The sequence below is a fragment of the Aspergillus pseudotamarii genome (genome assembly GCF_009193445.1).
Source record: "Aspergillus pseudotamarii strain CBS 117625 unplaced genomic scaffold BDV38scaffold_49, whole genome shotgun sequence".
Lineage (NCBI taxonomy): Eukaryota > Fungi > Ascomycota > Eurotiomycetes > Eurotiales > Aspergillaceae > Aspergillus > Aspergillus pseudotamarii.
Genome location: NW_022475063.1, coordinates 15,837 through 34,097, shown reverse-complemented (window position 1 = coordinate 34,097; position 18,261 = coordinate 15,837). Strand labels below are relative to the sequence as shown.

General features: G+C 47.8%; 9 protein-coding genes across 9 annotated transcripts; 3 read left to right on the top strand and 6 right to left on the bottom strand.

Moving 5' to 3' along the window:
* Window positions 1-553: 553 nt before the first annotated feature.
* Window positions 554-1,990, bottom strand: BDV38DRAFT_146776 (uncharacterized protein). The gene is made up of 3 exons (XM_032051551.1): window positions 1,875-1,990; window positions 1,417-1,759; window positions 554-1,338 (listed from the first exon to the last, which is right to left on the bottom strand). The coding sequence occupies exons 1-3, from the start codon at window positions 1,915-1,917 to the stop codon at window positions 744-746; spliced, it is 981 nt and encodes a 326-aa protein (XP_031910887.1). The 5' UTR covers window positions 1,918-1,990; the 3' UTR covers window positions 554-743.
* A 281-nt stretch (window positions 1,991-2,271) lies between these two features.
* Window positions 2,272-3,760, bottom strand: BDV38DRAFT_253651 (PQ-loop repeat-containing protein). The gene is made up of 4 exons (XM_032055258.1): window positions 3,325-3,760; window positions 3,125-3,244; window positions 2,847-3,062; window positions 2,272-2,780 (listed from the first exon to the last, which is right to left on the bottom strand). Exons 1-4 carry the CDS (start codon window positions 3,366-3,368, stop codon window positions 2,360-2,362), a joined length of 801 nt encoding a protein of 266 aa, XP_031910886.1. The 5' UTR covers window positions 3,369-3,760; the 3' UTR covers window positions 2,272-2,359.
* Window positions 3,761-3,804: 44 nt separating this feature from the next.
* Window positions 3,805-7,169, bottom strand: BDV38DRAFT_146765 (glucan 1,3-alpha-glucosidase ROT2). The gene is made up of 3 exons (XM_032051549.1): window positions 6,833-7,169; window positions 6,023-6,773; window positions 3,805-5,966 (listed from the first exon to the last, which is right to left on the bottom strand). The coding sequence occupies exons 1-3, from the start codon at window positions 6,915-6,917 to the stop codon at window positions 3,902-3,904; spliced, it is 2,901 nt and encodes a 966-aa protein (XP_031910885.1). The 5' UTR covers window positions 6,918-7,169; the 3' UTR covers window positions 3,805-3,901.
* A 12-nt stretch (window positions 7,170-7,181) lies between these two features.
* On the top strand, window positions 7,182-8,387 carry BDV38DRAFT_146624 (nucleoside-diphosphate kinase). The gene is made up of 7 exons (XM_032051544.1): window positions 7,182-7,375; window positions 7,508-7,538; window positions 7,627-7,670; window positions 7,729-7,832; window positions 7,895-7,960; window positions 8,016-8,080; window positions 8,142-8,387. The coding sequence occupies exons 1-7, from the start codon at window positions 7,359-7,361 to the stop codon at window positions 8,274-8,276; spliced, it is 462 nt and encodes a 153-aa protein (XP_031910884.1). The 5' UTR covers window positions 7,182-7,358; the 3' UTR covers window positions 8,277-8,387.
* Window positions 8,311-9,709, bottom strand: BDV38DRAFT_146672 (uncharacterized protein). Its single transcript, XM_032051545.1, has one exon. The coding sequence runs from the start codon at window positions 9,209-9,211 to the stop codon at window positions 8,498-8,500; it is 714 nt and encodes a 237-aa protein (XP_031910883.1). The 5' UTR covers window positions 9,212-9,709; the 3' UTR covers window positions 8,311-8,497.
* Window positions 9,328-11,849, top strand: BDV38DRAFT_146696 (methylenetetrahydrofolate reductase (NAD(P)H) MET12). The gene is made up of 2 exons (XM_032051546.1): window positions 9,328-9,667; window positions 9,746-11,849. Exons 1-2 carry the CDS (start codon window positions 9,443-9,445, stop codon window positions 11,726-11,728), a joined length of 2,208 nt encoding a protein of 735 aa, XP_031910882.1. The 5' UTR covers window positions 9,328-9,442; the 3' UTR covers window positions 11,729-11,849.
* A 53-nt stretch (window positions 11,850-11,902) lies between these two features.
* BDV38DRAFT_146718 (tRNA-ribosyltransferase family protein) lies at window positions 11,903-13,818 on the bottom strand. The gene is made up of 3 exons (XM_032051548.1): window positions 13,423-13,818; window positions 12,323-13,343; window positions 11,903-12,254 (listed from the first exon to the last, which is right to left on the bottom strand). The coding sequence occupies exons 1-3, from the start codon at window positions 13,658-13,660 to the stop codon at window positions 12,077-12,079; spliced, it is 1,437 nt and encodes a 478-aa protein (XP_031910881.1). The 5' UTR covers window positions 13,661-13,818; the 3' UTR covers window positions 11,903-12,076.
* Window positions 13,819-13,976: 158 nt separating this feature from the next.
* Window positions 13,977-14,740, top strand: BDV38DRAFT_294977 (bifunctional thymidylate/uridylate kinase; the record flags this gene model as incomplete). Its single annotated transcript, XM_032062621.1, has 2 exons — window positions 13,977-14,124; window positions 14,192-14,740. The coding sequence occupies 2 exons, from the start codon at window positions 13,977-13,979 to the stop codon at window positions 14,719-14,721; spliced, it is 678 nt and encodes a 225-aa protein (XP_031910880.1). The 3' UTR covers window positions 14,722-14,740.
* On the bottom strand, window positions 14,741-16,345 carry BDV38DRAFT_146706 (structure-specific endonuclease subunit SLX1). The gene is made up of 2 exons (XM_032051547.1): window positions 15,863-16,345; window positions 14,741-15,721 (listed from the first exon to the last, which is right to left on the bottom strand). Exons 1-2 carry the CDS (start codon window positions 16,105-16,107, stop codon window positions 14,761-14,763), a joined length of 1,206 nt encoding a protein of 401 aa, XP_031910879.1. The 5' UTR covers window positions 16,108-16,345; the 3' UTR covers window positions 14,741-14,760.
* Window positions 16,346-18,261: the final 1,916 nt, after the last annotated feature.

The following is an 18,261-nucleotide window of genomic DNA, read 5'->3' as shown; positions in this document are numbered from 1 at the left end:
TTATGGTTGCTGTTTGACTCCCTCGGCCATTCGACAACTTCAACTTCAAAGTCATAAGTCATGAACCCTTGCGTCTTGCGAGTCATGCTTACTTAGAATTCATACAATCCCATGTACCATCTGAAAAGACAGGAACAATGATTTTTTCTTTTCAGGTACAACAGCCAACCCCCGCATGATAAGACAGTACAGACTTTTCTTGGTGTAGGCCTACTATTGTGAAGTGTCAGGCGAGCACGTCCAGCGGGGACTATAAAATGTCAGGCCGTTGACCGCGTATGCATCCCGCTGTCAGCCGTAATCGATGCATTGATGTCAGAAGGATACACGCAATCGAATGAGCCAATTAATGGACTTGAGCTCCGTATTGGGAGATGACAAGCTACCCGTTTCAATCCGCTATCTCTCCAGCAAGACCTTAACCGAGCCGAGGAATGCTAACGAATGTCGCCCTGACGATGATTCCTTTCATATTCTGTTCCCAAGGAAGTAAACGTATGTTCAGGGCTATACGCAAAAAAAGTAGTCAATATGTCGTCTGAGAGGTAGTAAGGCTGACTGCAATTCGTGTTGGGAGGGAAGGGTGAATTTTATATTGCAATAGTATGTGCTTGGAACAGCATTTTTTACACCAGTTGGAGTTTCGGGCTTTGAATGTGCCTTGAAGACCAAGTATTTCACCTCTAGGGTTAAATGACCAATAAGATGTGCGCGACTTTTCAACACCATCGCCTAAGCCAGGCCTACCGATGAACTCCTACAACTCGTATAACAGCCTCATCGTTGCTCATTGCGCTATCAATCACCCCCGCCACCTTGAGAACATCCACTACACCCTCGATGGTCTTCCGGTTTACGCCTCTTGTGCCCTGGACGAATTTGACATCCTTCAGCCATTCCGTAGCATCCTCCTCTACATAAGTACATCCCAGCTCTCCAGTACCAAGTAGCTTCACAGCCTGCGTTGTATCGGCCTCGAAATCCTTGATACCTTGGTCCAAGAGCTCAAGCAGTCGCTGCAGCTTACCATCAGCCTCCGGGTCCGGGAATACAGCTGTTGACGCCACGATCATCCAAGACGGCCACGGTGTGTAGATCTCTCCAATCTTCTTGAGTGGGGGGTGGGGCTTCTCAGCTGTTCGGTGGAAGTACGGCTTCGTGGTGAAATGTTCCCACATGAAGAACTCAGCAGTAGGCTCAGGCTTCTCCGGGTGCGAAGGATCATACCCAGTTACTCCGTTGCGCAGAGCTTGGAATGGTCCCAATGGAACGCTAGTCAAGGAGTCGGATTTCCAGTCGTTCTTCTGGGCAAGGACGAATGACATGATGTGAGAACCACTTGAGATCTATTAGCACATGGGATTATCCCTTTCAATATTCGTCTCAGAGTATACTAAGCACGACAACCATGCATACCTTCCCAGTCGACTAACACCAACCCGCCTGTCCTTCAAGTCGGCAACACCATGAAGGTCCGCTCTCTCTCGTCCAGTGACAATAGCCCAACGTAATGGTGTAGCAACCCATTCTCCGACTACTTTGAATCCGCCCAAGGCTGCATCCTTCTGAGCTTGCTGTTTTCCGGCTAGACCAGCAACCCAGCCTTCAGTCAACCCAATTGCGATGTCAATTTCTTTCTCGCGCAGCGATGTGATCATATGTCCCGTCCCAGATGGGAACGGAACTATAGAAATCTTGAACGGAAGGGATGCGACAGCGGGAGAGCGGAGAGCAAGGTGGAGAGGAGTGAGGTAGTGCTCTATGATCTATAGTGTCAATGATATAGATTACAACAAGTTATTTGTATAGAACTGTAGGTGTTTCTATTCAAGCACATGGCGTGCTTTCGTGGGGAAAGGAAAGTTGAACTTTACCTGGTACATATCCAATTCGGATGGTTTCCGTGGCTGAAGCCATGATGTTTGTAATTAAGGAATGGAAGAACTTGATTTCCCAGGCGATGAATTGATTGTGGAGTAATGAGATTTCCTTTATTGGGGATTATTGGAGGGGGGAAAAGAAAATGGACTTGAACAATAAATCAAGTGGGGAGAGAACGCGGGGCATTTAAATCACGTCAGCGACATGATTTTTACTTAATTTATTATAGATTTATATTGATTTAACGTCCTCAAATGGGTAGTCGTATAGATCGATATATTCCCTCGTCTCTCCCAACTTATCATAGTCCGAACAGTAACCAAAAATAATATTCACATTATTCTAGCAATTAGTCTAAGTAAAATCTCTCTCTAAAAAAAAAAAAAAAAAAAAAAAAGTAAAAAGAAACGAAAACACCTGGGTTCCCAGTATTTACAGTGCATCAAGCACTAAGGAACAGCAAGCAGCCGTTACGCATTTAAGTCATCCGGATATCTTTCTCCTCAACAGTCCAATTTCCACTGGATTCCCTAGGGCTGCCAGCAGCCCCAAACGAGGCTTTGGAATACATCCAAAACTGTACCCCGAGGTACAAATCACAGACACACTGGAACAAGGCGCATAGGCGGAAAGCCCAGGGAATTACCTCCTGACTGCAGAAGAAGTAACTCAGTTTCATCAGATCACCGAGAATCCATGCGGCTACAACCGACAAACGAAATCCTTTGCACGATCGTGACAGATGATTAGCAATAATTTGAGGAAGAGGCAGGGTAGCCTCCACAGCCAAACCGATATATCCGAGGCAGTTAATGTAGAAGTCGGACTGAGCAATTGGAGGTAGGCAGATCTGGATAAATGAGAGTGCAGCAATGAAATAAGCCAAAAACATCCAATACCTAGTATCACCGACAAAGTAAGTTCCCACACATATTGATAATTTAATCGGCATCTGATGTACATACGGCTTTGCACTCTTCCACTGCCAGAAGTCGTAGGGCCGAGTAAGTCCGCCGCCATTACTGACACTACTGAACGGAACGTGCTCAAGACTGTTTTTCACACCGGGGGCCGGCCGATTATCCAGCGCAACCTTGAGCATAACCATTTGGACTCCAATCATGATAACGGCTTGCACCAGCAGCGTAAAAGAATAGTTGTCGCCAAACCAGAAAAATACTCTAAGCCTAAGGGTCAATTCCAAGCCGTTCAGCGCAGTGCGAAGCGGACAATATAGTCTTACTTCAAGATTGACGCGACCAGCATGATCAGAGGTATATCCAACGAGAAACCAGCGGAGCTCCTATTACGATGAATACTGAGAATTTGATCCGCATAGGAGGTTACGGGAGAGGTTATAAGACTAGAGTATAAGAATCCACGGTCAGCTTTCTAAGGCTGTTGTCCAAAGTGCGGAAGATTGGGGAGAAAGATTTAACCCACAAGAACGGCGCTCCATATTCGAGAGCGAGAGAGACAAGATACATTGTGCAGTCAGTCGGTCGTCAAAATGCACTACCAGAGCCTCGAGTAAGGAAAAAAGAACAAATTCCAGTTGTCGCTGCGGGTATCCGGTCTTATCCCGTGAACGGACGGAGATTTGTGGAACGCCCCGGAGGTGAAACTGCTGATTAGGGGCTCGATATAAACCAGGGCTAGTAAAAATTGCTCGGGCTGCGAGGATGGACCTTGATGGAGTAAGAATAAATCGTAGTCAATCGAGCCAAGCAAAGCCGGACTAAAAGCTACGTAGAAGATTGTTCGATAACCCCGTAGCCAATCTCTCTAGTGGAACATTTTCGCGACCGGCCGCATGCGTGCTTTCTTTTTTTGTCCCTAAGGCTTACTCAGCGGGTCCCACTGGAGACCTTAATTTTGCTAGATTTACAAACAATGAAATGTCATGTCTATAAATCATAAAATTGCTATTGATACTTTATTTATCTTGACAATAAATAAAACAGATGAGTAAATAAACAAGCGGGTCTACACGCGTTCCCATTGCTACCTTTTCGAAAGCTCAGAACTCGATCCTCCATGTCTTTCCAATGCTGACAGTAGGGTTCTTCACCACGGCATATGGGGCCTTTCCGTCCGGCTGGGCATGGTACACCATGGCCGCTGTGGACGCCGTCTTGGCACCATCTTCAATGACAGTCACTGTGGACTTCGCCTGCCATTCTTTCGGCGGATCAATAACCACCACTCTTTCAACTCGAACGTTTACCATGGCCTTGAGGTATTCGGCCGTCTTGGGGCCCTTAGTTCCAATATCCTCCGACGACAGAGTGGAGTCATGGAAGTGGAAACGACGATGAATGTACGCTCCTCGTTCATAATCAAACGTCTCACCGTCATCCACATACAGCGTACCATCTGCCTCTCCGTTCTTGTCTAAGACAACAACAAGAGTGTACGGATCCCATTTCATCAACCCACTACTGCGGCGCGGTCGGTCCTTACGAGGAACCACATGGCCACCTTGCATTAAAACGGGCACTTTCTCAAGAGGCGCAGGCACCTCGTGTCTCTTACCGGCCCCTTGGTAGACCGTGTAATCGAAGTAATCGTAATACTTCTCATCATCGGCGAGATAGATGTCTACAGTAGTTGCTCCCTCGGAGACTACTGGCTTTGTAAGGATACCAGTAGAGCCTAGGTAAAGTTGGTCATCGATGACAAAGCCTGCTTCGTCCGAAGGATGAACATAGAACTGGGGTCTCACGATCGGTGTTCCATTCACCGAAGCTTCGTGGAAGGCAGTGTACCAGGCAGGTAAGAGCTGGTATCTTAAACGAATGGCCTGGGCGATGATAGACCTGTGAGGCTCGCTGATCAAATACGGCTCACGCCGACGAGTATCTATATGTGCGTGCGCACGGAAGAAAGGATACCAGATGCCGGTCTGATACCATCGTGTAAGAAGGTCCTTGCTCGGGTTATGGAAGAAACCACCAACATCAGCTCCTGCGAAGGGGAACCCAGAAATACCATTGTTCAAAACCATGGGCAGAGAGATGGCCAGGTGTTCCCACGTTGCCTGATTGTCGCCAGTCCACATGGCAGACATCCGTTGGGCCCCAGCAAAATACGACCGTGTCAAAATGAACGGCCGACGAAGCTCGCCTTTCTTCCGTTCCAACATCGCATTGTACGTCGCATTCACAAACGTGATACCATTAACATTGTGAATGTCACGGTGCTCCCAGTTGCCATAATGAAGGTTATCTTTAGGCATAGTAGTCTCCGGGCCGTTGAACACGGATGGCTCGTTCATATCGTTCCAAATGAAGACATTCGGAAGTGTACCCTTGAACTTATCATACTTAAACAGGCCTACCCACCACTTGATAGCCTCCGGATTAAAGCAGTCCACCCAATGAGATGACCCTGGCCAACACCAGCCCTCGTAAATCTCACCATCCTTGTTCCGTGTGGCCAGATTCTTGCTCTTAAGCTCCTCCGAGATAGTGTATTTCTCCTTATTCTTGATATGAGGGTCGATGATGACCACAAGCTTGCGTTCCGATTCATCAAGATGTTCCTCCATGCCAATCGGGTTAGGAAAGGTCAGCGGATCCCAGGTGAAGTATTTCCTGTCATCAAGATACTCGATATCGAGCCAGATAACATCATATGGAATCTGATACTTGTCAAAATTCCGATCGACATCTTTTACATCTTCATCGGTGACATAATTCCAGCGACACTGATGGTATGCGATGGCAAAATGCTGAGGCAACTGAGTATAACCAGTGAGTTCACCATACGTCTTGCTGATATCCTGTGGTGTAGGTCCTAGGAAGACAAACACGTCGATTTGTCCAGACTCAGAGAACCAATGGCTTTGAGTGTCGGTTTTTGAGCCCACTCCTAAAGAAAGTGGATTGGCAGAGGATGTCGACTTTACAATGTCCACCCATGTCTCGGCAGCATTAAGCCAAAACACACCGACAGTAGAGCCCGGTCTGTGCGCTTGCATAAGTGGAATTGCACCGTACAGAGTCATAGGACTGTTGAGCTCGTATTCAAACACGTCGGAATTGTACATGCGATAAGGCTCTTCATGGTTTCCGGAACCACCTCTATCGAATCATTAGCTTACGTCACAAAATAAGTTAGAATATTTGATGGCTTTTACCTGGTCTCCCTTAAAGATAGCGAATCGGCATGCTCTGGGATACCATAAACATGGCCGTAGCCAGGAAATGTGATATCCAATCCCACACTCTCAGGGCCTTTGGGTTTTGTATCGGTGTTTCCACCGAAAGTCTCTTCCCACCACGTGCTCTCATCTTCCTGGGATTCTGAGTTCTGCTCACCGTCACCCTCGGAAGTATCCACCTTTCGTCGCCAATGCTCCATGTTCAGGTATCCTTTGTTATTCAGATGAACATGAGTCTGTCCATCCCTTTGAAACTCTACGTCAAAAGGAGAGTGACGGATGATTGCTTGGAAGTTATTCTCTGGCCCGTATAGAACCCTGGTAATTCCTTTCTCCGATTCGGAATCCAGGGTCGCAGACTTGCTCAATTCCAGGCCACCAACTAAGACCCAGTTTTCCGCTTCATTATATCTTTCCTTGCGAGCCTGGCTGTCATGTCGAAGCTCGATTTCCTTGTTCAAACGTTTTTCTTCGTCGATAACGACTCGGGCAACTCCAGACTCGAGGAAGGACACGGTGAGGGGTAACTTGACCTTTTCCTCGGCGGATACTAATTTAAGAATTGTTCCGTGCAACTGACCGTCCTTGAACTGAATAGATGAAGAATCAAGTTCATATGGAGAGCTCCAACCTGAGCCCTTGGCAGCGACATCGTCGGCGTATGCCCTGTTTCGTTTACAGAAACCGGATTGAGAGCATTTTTTGAAATTCTCGTGCTTTACAGTGACTAAGTTTAGCCGTTAGCATCATTAGAACTTGGGGACCATGCGTGTAAACAAAGCTCACCTCCGGGTATGACAAGACATCCGAGTAGGATAACCAAAGAAAGCAATAGGGTCCAGCAAGTGGACAACGGTCGCCTCCCGGCCATTTGAGCTAACAAATGCGATCAGAGACACTCAACCTCTGAAAGTACAATACTTGTCAGCAACTATGTGCTGACCTGCATCTACCCGAGCTGGAGGTCCGACACACGAAGCTGTTAAGTTTCTTAGATCGTTGATAATAGTACAATGACCGTTAGTTCCAGGCTGGCCAGATGGTCGGCGAAGATGGGGAAGCTCCAGATTGAGTTAGGGCGGACGCTATCCCTGTTAAGGCGGCTGGGGTCAGACACCTCAGGTAGTAAGGCAATCAGGCATAGCTATGGCCGGTATCAGCCAACGACAGCCCCTCGTGCCCCACCGTTGCGGTCCTTTCGTTGGTATATTTTCGGCCAACTCACACCAGCACCTCTGCTTTCCTTTTCCTCTCCCTCTCAATCCTATCTCTTTGATTCAATTGTCACCTTTGACATCATAAATCTTTCAAAATGTCCGACGAGCAGACGTAAGTCACCCCAGACCTTCACCTAATCCCTTCCATCCCTGCTCCCTCTGCCCTGGAATTTTTCTTCTGCTTTTTTTTTTTTCGCCGACCGGTTGCCCCTCAATGTCTACTCAAACTAACCAATTGATGTAGTTTCATTGCCATCAAGCCCGACGGTGTCCAGGTATGGATCTTGAGTCATCCGATTTTTGTCATGATCCATACGGATATGGCTCGTTCGGGGTGAAATCAATACTAACCATGTCACCTAGCGCGGACTCGTTGGCCCCATCATCTCTCGCTTTGAGAACCGTGGGTTCGTATTCTTCCAATCCCAACAATGTACATACGTATTTTGTACTAATGAATCATAGCTTCAAGCTCGCTGCTCTGAAGCTCTGCTCCCCCTCCAAGGAGCACCTCGAGCAGCACTATGCTGACCTCAGCTCCAAGCCTTTCTTCCCCGGCCTCGTCTCCTGTAAGCACCTAGCCATAAATGAGGCCAACATCTTGTGCGGAGATACTGACATTAACTTCTAGACATGCTGAGCGGCCCCATCGTCGCCATGGTTTGGGAGGGCCGTGAGGTCGTCAAGACCGGTCGCAGTAAGTTCTCGTCCGCTATAATCCTTGAATACCAAACGCTAAGATAATTTGTTAGCCATCCTCGGTGCCACCAACCCTCTTGCCTCCGCCCCTGGCACCATCCGTGGTGACTTCGCCATTGTAAGACACTTCCCCTTCCGTGACCCGTAGCACTCTGTGCATGACTCTTACTCTTGTATAGGATGTTGGCCGCAACGTCTGCCACGGCTCCGACAGCGTCGAGAACGCCAAGAAGGAGATTGCCCTCTGGTTCAAGCCTGAGGAGCTCCAGAAGTACAAGCACAGCCAGTTCGACTGGATCTACGAGAAGGCTTAAATTTCTCTGCTCGATCTTTGATCTGACATCTGCTCCCTGGTACGGCTTAAACCGTAAGGACAGCAAATGAGATAAACCAGAAAAGACGTCCTGAGAAATAGAAATTATACAATATCTACGAGCCCAAGTACTTTGTACCAAACACTTTTATGTACTTCCCGGTTTTGGTGCATCATTAACACCAGTCCGGAATTTGTAGTGATACTATGACCCTCAACTCTCTACTTTCTCCCTAACAGCTTCTTTAACCCTTTTCCCGTCGGTATCAGTATGGCTCGGGCAAACCAAGGCGTCGCCCAGACACTTGCAGCAATCCGGAGCGGCAGTAAAGCCTTGGTGACCGCATAGGCCGTCGCAAATTCCAGCACCAGGCGTACACCTTTCCTGTCGCTCTCCGCCATCTGATCTTTGGTAACAGGGCCATGGCTGTTTACACCTCCGACTACCTCAATGGCGTCCACATCAACATCTTCCACCCAGCCTTTCTTCTGTAACCACCGCCCAAATCGCCGGGTTCCTTCTTCGAAGGCGTTACTAGAAGTTAAGTCTGGCAGCCAGTTTCCGTAGTGAAAAGCCGTCACAAGTCCAAATAGGGGTACAATGGCGGTGATTTCATGTAGGATCAAAAAGGAGGTAATATGTGTTCCCGGGGCCCCAAGTAACGGGATTGTATAGGCGCGAAGGAAGGACGGGAGGCGATCGTTCAGCTTGCGAAGACGAGATGTAGAGTCCTTTGGGGTGGAAGAGGCAGGAGGTGAGGAGAAATGACGGCGGGACATGTGCTTCAAAGAGGATGAAAGGCGATTTTGGTGAAAGAGTGCCGATTGGCGTCGAAACAGGGACATCTTGTGCCGTGATCCAGGATCGCTGCTCGAATGTAGGTCTAAAAGTCGTAGTATCATGGATTGCTGTCGGAGTGTCTGCATTTCATCCATGATCGTATACTACGCTAATCTGCGACAACGGGTTGATGTTTGCTATGTTTGCAACAAGGCGTCTTGAATGTCTGGGAGTAAGTTTGTTCGAGAATGGGCCCATCTCTTGGGTAGCTTACGCAGATAGCATGCGACTATTTCAAGGTCAGATCCAAATAAGATCACTGACGTACTGATCCTAGTCGCTCTCGACCATGTCATGTAATCCTACTTCATGGAGATGTCATTGGCATGCTTCCCTTTCCGTTAATCGGAGGGTCCGTTAAACTCCGGCCCAAACCTTTCCCTCCCCGATTGATATCGCCCCAGTCATCCTTCTTCAACCACCACCTTTCCCGTAACTTCGCCGGAACAGATTCTGGGAACAAGATGGAGAAGATCACGGACAAGATAGCGGCTTTGCCGCCGGACGCAAACTACTTCTCTTTGGAGTTCTTCCCTCCAAAGACTCAGATGGTGGGGTATCCCTCCTCCCCGCACTAAAGGTGCTTCCAAGTATCGAGTTTGACTACTAACCAAGTCTGTTTCTCGTAGGGGTTCGCAAACCTTCAAGCCCGTCTGGAACGCATGGCACAAGCTTTGCGACCATTGTTCGTCACTGTCACCTGGGGTGCTGGAGGTACCACTGCACAAAGGTCTCTGGAGCTGGCGGAAATCTGCCAGCGCCAGTTGCAATTGACAACATGTTTACACCTTACCTGCACCAACATGAGTCGTGCCTTGGTAGATGAGGCACTAGAAGAGGCCAAGGTATTGGGAATCCGCAATATTCTGGCTCTTCGGGGCGATCCGCCGCGCAGTGAAGAATACAACATGCATGGAGAAGACGATAGCAACAGGGACTTTACGTTTGCGGTAGACCTAGTGCGGTACATTCGCCAAAAGTATGGTGATTACTTTTGTCTAGGTGTGGCTGCCTACCCAGAAGGTCATCCAGTCGATTCTTTCCAAGACGTCCAGGATCCCAAGACAGATCTTCCATATCTAGTAGAGAAGACTCTGGCGGGTGCAGACTTCATAATGACTCAGTTGACATATGATATTGAGGCATACACTAAGTTTGAGAATATGCTACGGAACCATGAATCCGGCGCATTCAAGACCATTCCTATCATTCCTGGCTTGATGCCAATCCACAGCTACAAGATCTTGACGAGGGTGACAAAACTCAGCCATGTCCAAATCCCGCCTCAGATACTCTCGAAGCTAGAAGAAGTTAAACACGACGACGATTCTGTGAAGCGCATTGGTGTAGATATCATCACCAATCTTGTGGATGGCATGAGGGATATCCCCTGTCCTGGACTACGAGGGTTTCACTTTTATACACTGAACCTTGAAAAGACGGTGTCTTTCATCCTTGAACGCTGTGACCTTATCCCTCCTTATTCTGAAGACTTTGACGCAATAGAAGATGGTGGTGATATCTCTGCCATGGACGGGGCTCAACTACGCTCTCTAACCAGGAGAAGGGCTTCGTCTATTAATTCCCTTCCCCATAACCGGGTCATTGTAGACAAACTACAAGCTTCTGAAGTGTCATCAAAAGCCTCCGTTTCTCATGAAGCCCCTGCTACTAGTGCTGGAATGCCTGCGATGCCACCAGATCGCAGTACAACCCTCCAGATCTCCGAAGGCCTAGGTGCACTTGGTAGGGAGGCTACGTGGGATGACTTCCCCAACGGTCGCTGGGGTGACGCTCGTTCGCCAGCATTCGGTGAGATTGATGGCTATGGTCCATCATTACATGTTCCGCCTTCAGTTGCACACAGAATCTGGGGTTTCCCTGTGTCGCGTGAGGACATCAGCGCTCTCTTCCGCCGCCACGTCTCGGGTGAACTGCATATGGTTCCATGGTCAGAAGGCGGTGCCGAAGAAGGCAGCTCTGGCTTGAACGCAGAAACAGAAGTCATTCGCCCGGAACTTCTGCAGCTCATTGATGGTAATGGCTGGTGGACTCTGGCATCTCAACCAGCTGTGAACGGCGTTCGTAGCGATGACCCTATCTACGGCTGGGGCCCCCCTCGCGAAGGATTCGTTTTCCAGAAACCATTCGTTGAGTTTTTCTGTCCCAGCAAAGACTACCACTCAATACTTAAACCACTACTTCAGAAGCACGGTCATGAGAAACTTGCCTGGTTCGCCGCCAATGGTAAGGGTGACTTCGAATCGTCTCTACCAGCCCAAACCTCCGACGCTGATCCCATTGAAATGAACCCAAACAACGTCAACACCGTGACATGGGGTGTCTTTCGCGGAAAAGAAATCGTCACCCCCACTATCATTGAGGAGGTGAGTTTCCGCGCCTGGGGTGACGAGGCGTTTCGGATCTGGGATGAATGGCGCCGCATCTACCCCCGTAACTCTGCAACCGAACGCTTCCTCAATGAAACCAAGGATGATGTCTGGCTCATCTGCGTTGTCGGACAGGATTTCGGAGCGGGCACCGAGATGGGATCGGAGGAAGAGGAAGATGAGAAGAAATTCATGTGGAGGGTCCTAGTGAACGCAAAATAAGCAGCGCGCTGGCTTTTCTTAGTCCCGATTACTGAAAAGTATAAAAACGCGACAAGGAACCATGAGTATCATCATTCGCATGTTCCTATTTGCTTTATTGCATCACGATCTTATGATCAATTATAATCACGTAGTTATTGAATGACAATCTAGGCTCTAGAGATCTTATATCTAGCTGGAATGCATCATTGTGGGGCAGATTTGCTCGCTTTAAACAGTATCGATCCCCGAGAATCAAGACTATGAGAGGCAGAAACAAAACCGAAGGTGAACACCACATACGCCTCAGCACCAAATTCGTGTCAGTAGCGTTAGGTATAGAATTCATATATACTATAGGAACCAAGTTTAGGAAGACAACTTCTTGGCAAACCCATGTTCCTCGAGCCCCTCGGCCCCCGTGTCCGGGGTAGCGACGGAGGATTGCGATTCGGCAAACTTTTCTATAATGTCCAAGCGACCATATGCGCGAGCGTTGCGGCGAGGTTCGTTTGGCCCCCTGCTTGGGGCTTGGTAGCCACGGACTCTGTGGAAATATGGTGTTAGTGGTATTATGTTGAAACGTGTATGAAGAGAAATGAAGAGCTCGCTTACCTTGGACCCTCGCCTGTTTTTTCAGGTAGTTGAGGGGCATAGGTACGTTGGAATTTCTGAACGTCTGATTCGAAAGTACCTTGTTGGATACTTTCTCTGATTTTTGCGAAGAAACTATCCATCGTGTGGAGATTGTGAAGTTGGAGGAGAGACCAAGCCAGCATTTCCTTTGCCGACAGAAGATGGTGGATATATGCGCGATGATGATTTCGGCACGTGTAGCACTGGCATGCTTCTTTGAGCGGTGCTGTGTCTGTTGTGAAAGTGGGCGCCCATAGATTAAGTGCTAACGGTTTAGGTTCTATGGCAGGTGTGTCATGGGCATCAGATGGTGGCGGGAAGACAAAGTCCAAGGCCATGCCAGCATCCGAGGTGTCACTCAAGAAAGGAATTGTCAAAAGGTCAGCGCCAAGGGAGACTTCGCGCAAAATGTCATGTGGAGTAGCTGGTTCACTGAAGAGCAACCGGGGAAGATCTCCTAAAGATTCGGGAACGACAGACAGCGATGCCGACTCATACAATGCAAGACCGGAAATGTACCGTCGGAGTTCGTCTTCCAGGTCTTCCAAATACAGTATCTGCTGCGCATTGTCCAATGGGAGTATGGGAGCAAAGTACGCCGTCTTCGAGCGATTCCCTTCTGAGACTGTATCTCCATAAAGCTTCTCCGTAGAATACGTAGTGAACGCATGAGTCCTATCCACCATCTTCCCTTGTCTCTTCGACCCAGGCCGATGGGTCAAGACCAAATCGGCTAAACCTACCGCAATATCTGGACGTAATCTCTGCACGGCTTCGACATACTGACCAGTCTCCAGTTGTGCGAAACCAACGGTTGTGAGCACAGCAACCGAGTTTGGCGTATTCGATGCGGGACATGCGAGCGGAGGCACGCGACGTGGGCCCAAAACCAGCACAGGATCTTCGGGGAGGCAAACAAAGTTGCGCAGAGGCGACTCATTCGGCGCAGCTGGCGTCTTGTAGACCGGTGGACATCCGTTCTTCTGCAGCTTTTCTATGACTGATCTTTAACTGTCAGCGCTTTGCGTGCTTCATAACTTCCAGGATCTGTCAAGTCGGGGACATGATCAAATACATACAATCTTCTAGACCAAAATATAGACCACTAATAGCAGTCTGCTCGCGCATGACATCGTGCGCAAGATGGGGGACAGCTCCCCGCGACGTCAATGGGATGTAGTGCGGCGTAAGGATAGCATTTCTGCCCGCGATTGCCAGCTTGCCCAATCGCGGGGCCAAGGTTGACGCAGTAGCATAATTTAAAAGATTAAAATTGACCATATCATTGGGAGGCCGTTGCGAAGCATCAGAACCCATGGCGGTCACCGAAGAGATTTGAGACTGGTACACTGCTGATCTGCTGATTGTCGGGGAAAAGAAATTAATTGATTTGACCAAAAGAGGGAAGTGGGATGCCTGAAAATACAGACCAAGAATCCAATGAATCAATCGTGTCTCCGGCCTTCACACTCCGCATTGTCAAATCTTCCTCTTTAACCAACATTTTGTTGCACATAATCAGACGAGACATTTGTATTTTATTTTTATTTCTATTATTTTTAAACGGGATACTTTTGATCCTTCTCCAAGTCCAAAAGTTGCTTTTACAACTATTATTATCATCCATACACCCATGTCGGACGATACAAATCGCGGAGAAACACGCGGGGCTCTCATTGTTGTCGAGGGCTTGGACCGAGCTGGAAAGTCAAGCCAGTGCGAGAACCTGCGCGACTACCTGCAAGAGTCAGGCCACTCAGTAAAATATGTTCGGTTTCCAGGTATCTCTCGCACACAGCAAGATCTCTTCGGTCATGCGGACAACATTCTAATTTAGTTCCTTACCAGACCGCACCACGGCCATTGGCAAACTAATTGATAGCTATTTACGTGGCCAGTCACAGTTGGACGACCACTCAATTCATCTCCTCTTCTCTGCCAACCGTTGGGAGATTGCCAAGGCTATTGAAGAAGACATAGCCAAAGGGGTCACCGTGATTGTGGATCGTTACTCATACTCCGGTGCCGTGTACTCTGCCGCAAAGGGAATCCCAACTTTATCTCTTGGTTGGGCGTGGCAGCCAGAAATCGGATTGCCCCGGCCAGATATGTGTCTTTTCCTTCATATCTCCCCTACAGAGGCCGCAAAGCGGGGCGGGTTTGGCGTGGAACGGTATGAGAACGAAGCCATGCAGAGCCGTGTGCGCGAGCTCTTCCAGACTTTATTTGACCTGCAACCCAACGGCGACATCTACGTTGTAAATGCAGGAAGATCATTCCAAGAAGTATCAGAAGAGATTCGGGGCAAAGCAACTGACTGTATAGCACGGGTTGGGGTTATTGGGCCTTTGCGAAAGTTTGACTCAGTTGCAGCTTGATTCGGACTCAATTGGCTGAAGGCGAATCACTGGGCGCTTTTATCCTGTAATATCACAATCGCTATCCTCAATGACTATTTCGACTCTTGTGGACATTGCAGGATGGCTTTTCGACCAATCGCCGATCTCATGGTCTGATTCTAGGGCCAGCGACTCATACCAGTCATCTTCTAAACAGATGTCGTGTGTACTCTCATCAAAGGCATCGTTCGGTCCTTTTATTGAGGCATCAACTGACTCGGGAAAGTTACAGTATTCTGCAGTAACTGTCCTCACATCATCAGTGTCCTCTCTCGGAACATTATTTATCCTGCAATCGCCTCGTTTCTTTTTCCTCAAAATAGTCTGCAGTTCCTTTCCTCCTCGGGTCCGGAAACTCAGCTCCTGCATCATCAGTGACCATTGGACAGTTTTGTGGCATCCAGGACATGTTCCCGATATGGGGACGAGTCTTCCTCGCTCTTTGGTAGAATCTAAGAACCTAGCCGATAGACATAATAAATGACTTACGCAGTAACAGCGCGTCTGAGGACAGACGACTATCAGCTCTTTCTTTGGGACAACAGGTGTTTGGCAAACTTTGCACTGCAAGTCTTCTGGGTCGTCCAATTGAAACGCTGTCTTCTCCAGGCAATCACGTATCTTACTATAGTCAACCGGAATGTGTTCGACGCTACCAACTCTCGCGTATTCAATGTCAGGCTGCTTATTTTCCACACAGCTACCATCTGGGATAACTTTGATGTGCTCCGGAATGACACCATCTACGCGATCACTCCAGACCCTCCATAGTTGGTGAACGTCGTCAGCAAAGAATCGTACTCGGAGGGGCAGACTGGAGAAGTATGTCGATCGTAGCAAAGCGTGCAGATTCTCCAAGTGCCCTTTCAAGGACCTCGCCGAACCATGAGGTCGGGTTTTACCCATCCCTCGAGCGGATTCCATACTATCATCATCAAAGCCTAGATGACGAGATTTGCCCGGTTTTTGCCATGCCCACCTGCAAAGACGTTAGATATCTAGTCCAGGCTAAGGATAAGAAAGACTAAGTCGTATATATAGCATTGACTCAAAGAATCAAGTGCTTGGGGCAGGAAAGAGGGGCGTTGAACAGGATGACGAGTCAAAGGACGCCACGTACTCAAACTGCAAGGCAGCAGTCCGACTCATAAAGCCTTCTACAATGAGCACCATTTCCCAAGGTCTCTTATCATTTGCGGTCTTACGTGCTCCTCCTTTTGACACACCATTATGTTGCGCGAGCCGTCTAGATGGGTGAGGAGTAGAGCCGATGTACAGAGAAGTTTGCCGAACCGTTGATCGGAGAAGATAACAGCAGTAAAAGGCCGGTATCGGTTTTGTAGGAACGTCGTCTACATCGGCCATGGCGGTTAGAGGACTCAGGCGTGGTAAAGTCTTACCAGGAGTTGGTTTTATTCAAAATTGTTGAATTGTGTTAGGGGGTGTTTGCCTCTTTGACTGTGTACATTGGAGAATGGTGATAATCTCTGGGTAGAGCTACACTTTTTATTGTAGGATATATATCCTGATCACATGATACAGATGTCATAAGCAGCACATATTGTTGAATATTGCTTTTCAAGTTGTTCTTTTCTGAGAAAGATTACTTCTTGTATTTATGCAATGTAACATTACACCAACCCCGTGTCCCACATCGAGGCAACTGAACCATGGAAATCTGCACTTTGTGTCAAAGCAGGGAATCGAGTTTCATGCCTCAGGCACATTATTTTACCAGGATCATATGATCCCACTAAGCAACTCTGTACACGGTAACTAATAAGTTTTGGGGTTAGTAGTACAGAGTATTCTGTAGTTGAACATCCATTTCAGCCTCCTCAGGAATACAACCGGAAGGGGTATTGCAGTATTGCATGATCCACAATGTCAGCGCAACAGAACAAGGGGTCAACGTACTTAGTAGATAATCCAGACGACCATTAGGAAAAATTCTAAAATTGGAGAATGGTCGACAATACGGAGTACAAACTATAGGATTTGGGTAGAACTTCGAGAGCAATATAAAAATTTGTATATATGTACATACAGAATACATATACAGGGGTCAATAAAATGGCCTATTATTTATTGGAAAATAGTCTGTCCATTCTCGATAGGCGTGGGTTCTCCCCGTGGAAAATCACTCGCATACCTCACTACTCCGTTCTAAGATACTAAGACAAACACAAAGCCGACATGGTGGCTTTACTAATAAACCCGATCTAGTCCGGAAGTAATCCACCCGTAAAATTACGGGCTCATGTGATATGAAAAATAGCGTACCCTGCATGACGACCACCACCATGGACCAGTGAAAAAGGACGCTTATCAGGGCACAAATCCGCTAGACAAGCTCCGGGTGTTCCTCAGAAGCATTTGAAGTCAGAATATGTCTCATTATCATTTTAGCATTGCTATTGTGGTCGGATCCGGACCATGGTTGACGTGTCATAATTGACTGTCATGTCCCCCATACACCACTATTTACTACCCTAGGGCCCAAGGACCTACGGGGAAAATCATTTTCTCCTGAGATTGACTCGGGTCTACGGAGAAGTTATTGCATATCTCGTGAGCTAGTTTGTATTGTTTGTGGGCAGATAAGTTAATCATCTCACGGGCACGACCTAGTGATATTAGTCGAGTTCAGTCCGACCTGCGGTTGAAACTAAGTAGTGGACAGCCGGATAGCCTGCGGTAATAATTACCAACCTCATACGTCTCTTGCGGTACAGTATGTACCAGTTGGGAGAAAGCTTTCCGTCAAGCTGATGTGGGCAGTTATTCCCCCTCCTACTGTGTGCGAATCTCTTCTCAGTTGGACTTGCAAAGATGCTTGGTAGAGTGATTCCCGCTGAATGAATTCTGTATTCGCTCTTCAAGTATTGTAACTAGCGTAGAAAATGCAATAAATGTTTTTCATATATTGCCCGTGACGGAGCTGAAGCTACGTGCAATCTCCCAATTTTGGCAATATCTCGTCACATCTCACCGTTTGCGGCCAGCAAATATCTTTCAATACCGTAATACGGAGAACGTGATATTACGGTTCAAGGGTTTTCGCTACCAGCCCCAGAAGTAAAGTAGTAGTAGTGAAGCAATTGCAATACAAATCATGGATCGAAGCCTAGGTATAACCTTTTCTATTTTTTTTTCTTCTTTTTTTAACACCCTTTCCAACCCCCCTTCCATTAGTTTGGCTTCCCTTTCGATGGTGCTTTCCCTCTTTCTTCTGAAAACAAACCCCCCAAAAAAATAGAAACTTCCTCCCAAAGGTTGATCCACCCACTTGTATACCCTCTATAGCACTAGTCGACGGAGGAGCTGACCTGAACCGGCAGTTTAGTTTACTACTACTACTACTTAGTACCTAGGTAGGTGTGCATCTCATTCCTACACATACACTGGACCCTATCAAATAACTTCCCGTCCGTAAGTACCTTACCGAACCTAACCTGAGGTACGACTAACTTGAGAGGAGTGACTAGTTAGTCGGATTACTTACCTAACCAACCACCT

What these genes read in the sequence shown, in the direction of transcription:
- BDV38DRAFT_146776 (XM_032051551.1), bottom strand. Translation starts at nt 1,917, where the DNA reads ATGGCTTCAGCCACGGAAACCATCCGAATTGGATATGTACCAG. An exon ending in CCGAATTGGATATGTACCAG is followed by an intron (nt 1,760 to 1,874) that starts GTAAAGTTCAAC and finishes TATAGATCATAG; the next exon opens with AGCACTACCTCACTCCTCTC. An exon ending in GGTGTTAGTCGACTGGGAAG is followed by an intron (nt 1,339 to 1,416) that starts GTATGCATGGTT and finishes ATAGATCTCAAG; the next exon opens with TGGTTCTCACATCATGTCAT.
- BDV38DRAFT_253651 (XM_032055258.1), bottom strand. Translation starts at nt 3,368, where the DNA reads ATGTATCTTGTCTCTCTCGCTCTCGAATATGGAGCGCCGTTCTT. An exon ending in CTGGTCGCGTCAATCTTGAA is followed by an intron (nt 3,063 to 3,124) that starts GTAAGACTATAT and finishes CCTTAGGCTTAG; the next exon opens with AGTATTTTTCTGGTTTGGCG. An exon ending in CAGTGGAAGAGTGCAAAGCC is followed by an intron (nt 2,781 to 2,846) that starts GTATGTACATCA and finishes CGGTGATACTAG; the next exon opens with GTATTGGATGTTTTTGGCTT.
- BDV38DRAFT_146765 (XM_032051549.1), bottom strand. Translation starts at nt 6,917, where the DNA reads ATGGCCGGGAGGCGACCGTTGTCCACTTGCTGGACCCTATTGCTTTCT. An exon ending in ATGTCTTGTCATACCCGGAG is followed by an intron (nt 6,774 to 6,832) that starts GTGAGCTTTGTT and finishes GGCTAAACTTAG; the next exon opens with TCACTGTAAAGCACGAGAAT. An exon ending in CTATCTTTAAGGGAGACCAG is followed by an intron (nt 5,967 to 6,022) that starts GTAAAAGCCATC and finishes ATGATTCGATAG; the next exon opens with AGGTGGTTCCGGAAACCATG.
- BDV38DRAFT_146624 (XM_032051544.1), top strand. An exon ending in TCAAGCCCGACGGTGTCCAG is followed by an intron (nt 7,539 to 7,626) that starts GTATGGATCTTG and finishes CATGTCACCTAG; the next exon opens with CGCGGACTCGTTGGCCCCAT. An exon ending in GGTCGTCAAGACCGGTCGCA is followed by an intron (nt 7,961 to 8,015) that starts GTAAGTTCTCGT and finishes ATAATTTGTTAG; the next exon opens with CCATCCTCGGTGCCACCAAC.
- BDV38DRAFT_146672 (XM_032051545.1), bottom strand. Translation starts at nt 9,211, where the DNA reads ATGGATGAAATGCAGACACTCCGACAGCAATCCATGATACTACGACTT.
- BDV38DRAFT_146696 (XM_032051546.1), top strand. Translation starts at nt 9,443, where the DNA reads ATGCTTCCCTTTCCGTTAATCGGAGGGTCCGTTAAACTCCGGCCCAAA. An exon ending in TCCCTCCAAAGACTCAGATG is followed by an intron (nt 9,668 to 9,745) that starts GTGGGGTATCCC and finishes TGTTTCTCGTAG; the next exon opens with GGGTTCGCAAACCTTCAAGC.
- BDV38DRAFT_146718 (XM_032051548.1), bottom strand. Translation starts at nt 13,660, where the DNA reads ATGGGTTCTGATGCTTCGCAACGGCCTCCCAATGATATGGTCAATTTT. An exon ending in ATATTTTGGTCTAGAAGATT is followed by an intron (nt 13,344 to 13,422) that starts GTATGTATTTGA and finishes GTTAAAGATCAG; the next exon opens with TCATAGAAAAGCTGCAGAAG. An exon ending in AAAACAGGCGAGGGTCCAAG is followed by an intron (nt 12,255 to 12,322) that starts GTAAGCGAGCTC and finishes ATATTTCCACAG; the next exon opens with AGTCCGTGGCTACCAAGCCC.
- BDV38DRAFT_146706 (XM_032051547.1), bottom strand. Translation starts at nt 16,107, where the DNA reads ATGGCCGATGTAGACGACGTTCCTACAAAACCGATACCGGCCTTTTAC. An exon ending in ACTGCTGCCTTGCAGTTTGA is followed by an intron (nt 15,722 to 15,862) that starts GTACGTGGCGTC and finishes ACGTCTTTGCAG; the next exon opens with GTGGGCATGGCAAAAACCGG.